Below are 2,768 nucleotides of genomic sequence, written 5' to 3' on the forward strand. Positions count from 1 at the left end.
GAAAAATGAAAAGATAATGTTAAATGTAACGAAAATTTGAAAATATTACAATGATCGATTCTTAACCAACTTCATACCCAATGATCGATTGAAACAACAAACTTAACAATGTATTACCGGTTTAAGGGGTGTTTGGGATTGCTTATTTTAGTGACTTATTAGCTTATTGACTTTTTGAAAAATTAAAATGTGTTAGAAATGATATTGTTATGTGGGAGGGAGAAGTCAATAAGTCATTCCATTGTAACTTATTAACTTTTCAAAAAAAAAAAAATCATAAGTTGTTTTGAAAAGCTAAGTCAAAACGGCCTAAGTTGGATCTATAATTGTTTCAAGCTTCGCTTATTTTTTTTTTTTGCAAACAGAAACATTTTATAAAACCCCAAATACCAGCTGCTAGCAAGAAAGAAAACTAAAGAATCAAGGGTCTGTTTGGTATGGAGTAATCGAATGGACGAAGGAATTGAATGTACGAGGTAATGGAATGGATGAAGGAATGCAATGGATCATTACCATTCCATGTCTTGTTTGGTTACCATGTGTGAATGAAATGAATTATTATTGTGTATTGTTTGGTAGGCAAGAAAAACGAAGGAATAAAATAAGCGGTGAGTGGTGGTGGTGGTGATCGGTGGTAGTGATTGTGGGTGGTCATAGGTGGTGGTGGGTGGCGGCGGCGGCGATGCGTGGTGGTGGCGGCAGCGAGTGGCAGTGCGGCGGCGACGGCGGCCGTTGGTGGTGGGTGGCGGCGGTGGTTGGTGGTGGCGGTGGTGGTGGGTGGCGGCGGCGACTGGCGTTGGCGGTTGGTTGCACCGATGGGTGGTAACGGTGGCGGGTGGGTGGCGTCGGTGGCTATCGGGGTGGCAACGTAAGCGGTGGCGGGTGGCGGTGATGGAGTCGGTGGTGGGTGGTGGTGGTGGTGGTGGGTTGTGGCAAAGGTCGTGGGTTGTGGTGTTATTGGTGAATGGTGCAAGAGGGGATGGAATGAAAAAAAAAAACATGGGGGTGGATGGAATGATTTTGAGGGAATGGAATGCCTTTTGGAATGGGTGATTCCATTCCATTGACCAACCAAACACCCTTTTCCTCATTCCTTCGCAATCATCCATTCCATTCCGCCTCTCATTCCTGCATACCAAACACTACCCAATAGATACATGAGCAAGAGGATGAACACTATGTTTCCTTCCTAAGCGATTTCGTAGTGGGTCTAGATATGGCGCTCTTCCCACCCATAAAGCCCCATGATGTCTTGAAACACCATGACGGTCGGCGCTTTGAGGGCTTTATAATTAACCCGTTGATATGTATAGTGTTTGACACAATGGTTGCTCTCTCACACACATATATATACATACATATATATCTATAATTGAAGGGGTTATATAACCCCCATTCCACTACACACTCAAGTTATATAACCCCCTCTTTTACACACTTGTCACATAACCCCTCTTATGACATTAGAGATTATCACAGTGGCTCTTTGTCGTTTATTTTACATGCCTCTTTCTCTAAATCAATAACTAAGGGTCGGTTTGGTATGTGGTAATGGAATGAAATGGACGATATAATGGAATGGACAGATGAATGAAATGGATCATTACTATTCCATGATCTTGTTTGTTTACTGTGTGGTAATAGAAGGAATCATTACCTTGTGTTATTTGGTAGGCACGAAAAGGTGAAAGAATAAAATTAACGGTGGGTGACGGTAGTGGGTGCTGACGATGGTCATAGTGGCTGGTGAGTGGCGGTGGGTGTCGTTGGTAGTGGCGGTGGTTAGGGTGTCGGCGGTGAGTGGTGGTGGTGGTGGCAGCGGCGGGTGGCGACAACGACAGTAGGTGGTGTTGGTCAGTGGTGGTGGCGGTGGTTGGTGACGGAGGGTGGTGGCGGCGGTGGGTGGCATTGGTCGGCGGTGACGAGCAACAGTGGCGGCGTAGGGTGCCAACCGTGGGCGGCGATGGTGGTGGTGGTCGATGGTGGTGATGAAGGGTGAGACAGGGAACATAATGAAAAAAAAGAGGGGTGGATGGAATGAATTTGAGGTTTTAGAGTGAATTAAATACCTTGTGTAATGGGTGATTCCATTACCATGACCAATCAAACACATTTTTTTCATTCCCTTGCAATAGTCCATTTCATTCCACATCTTCTTCATGCATACCAAACACTACCTAAATGAGTGTGTGTGATGGTTGTGGTTAGGTTATCACCAAGTGTAACAACTTGATTTGGTTAAGGTATATTACTTAGACCTTAAACCCCGTTCTGCGGAACATATCTACATGCTCTTTAAAATATAGTTTTATTACTTTGGTAACATTTTTTCATTCCCTTGCAATAGTCTATTTCATTGCACATCTTCTTCATGCATACCAAATACTACCTAAATGAGTGTGTGTGATGGTTGTGGTTAGGTTATCACCAAGTGTAACAACTTGATTTGGTTAAGGTATATTACTTAGACCTTAAACACCGTTCTGTAGAACATATCTACACGCTCTTTAAAATATAGTTTTATTAGTTTGGTATGATTTGAATTGATGTTATAAACATGTGTCGTTTGATTTAAATTGATGTTATAAACATGTGTCGTTTGATTTAAATTGATGTTATAAACATGTGTTATATTAAAAGATTATTGTTATACATAAAAGTTATTTTTTAATGTTTTACTAGTATTAAGCCAGTGCGTTGCAGCGGTTGTCATAAAACTGTGTTAAGTAGTAGCAATACTATACCATTGTCAGTGACCACCAACACCG

The 2,768-nt window shown here is 42.1% G+C and overlaps 1 protein-coding gene across 1 annotated transcript; it reads right to left on the reverse strand.

Annotated features, from left to right (window-relative positions):
• Positions 1-1,663: 1,663 nt before the first annotated feature.
• LOC110934098 (verprolin-like) lies at positions 1,664-2,011 on the reverse strand. The gene has a single exon (XM_022177291.1). It carries the CDS (start codon positions 2,009-2,011, stop codon positions 1,664-1,666), a length of 348 nt encoding a protein of 115 aa, XP_022032983.1.
• Positions 2,012-2,768: the final 757 nt, after the last annotated feature.

The sequence above is a fragment of the Helianthus annuus genome, chromosome 4, assembly GCF_002127325.2.
Source record: "Helianthus annuus cultivar XRQ/B chromosome 4, HanXRQr2.0-SUNRISE, whole genome shotgun sequence".
NCBI classification, from domain to species: domain Eukaryota; kingdom Viridiplantae; phylum Streptophyta; class Magnoliopsida; order Asterales; family Asteraceae; genus Helianthus; species Helianthus annuus.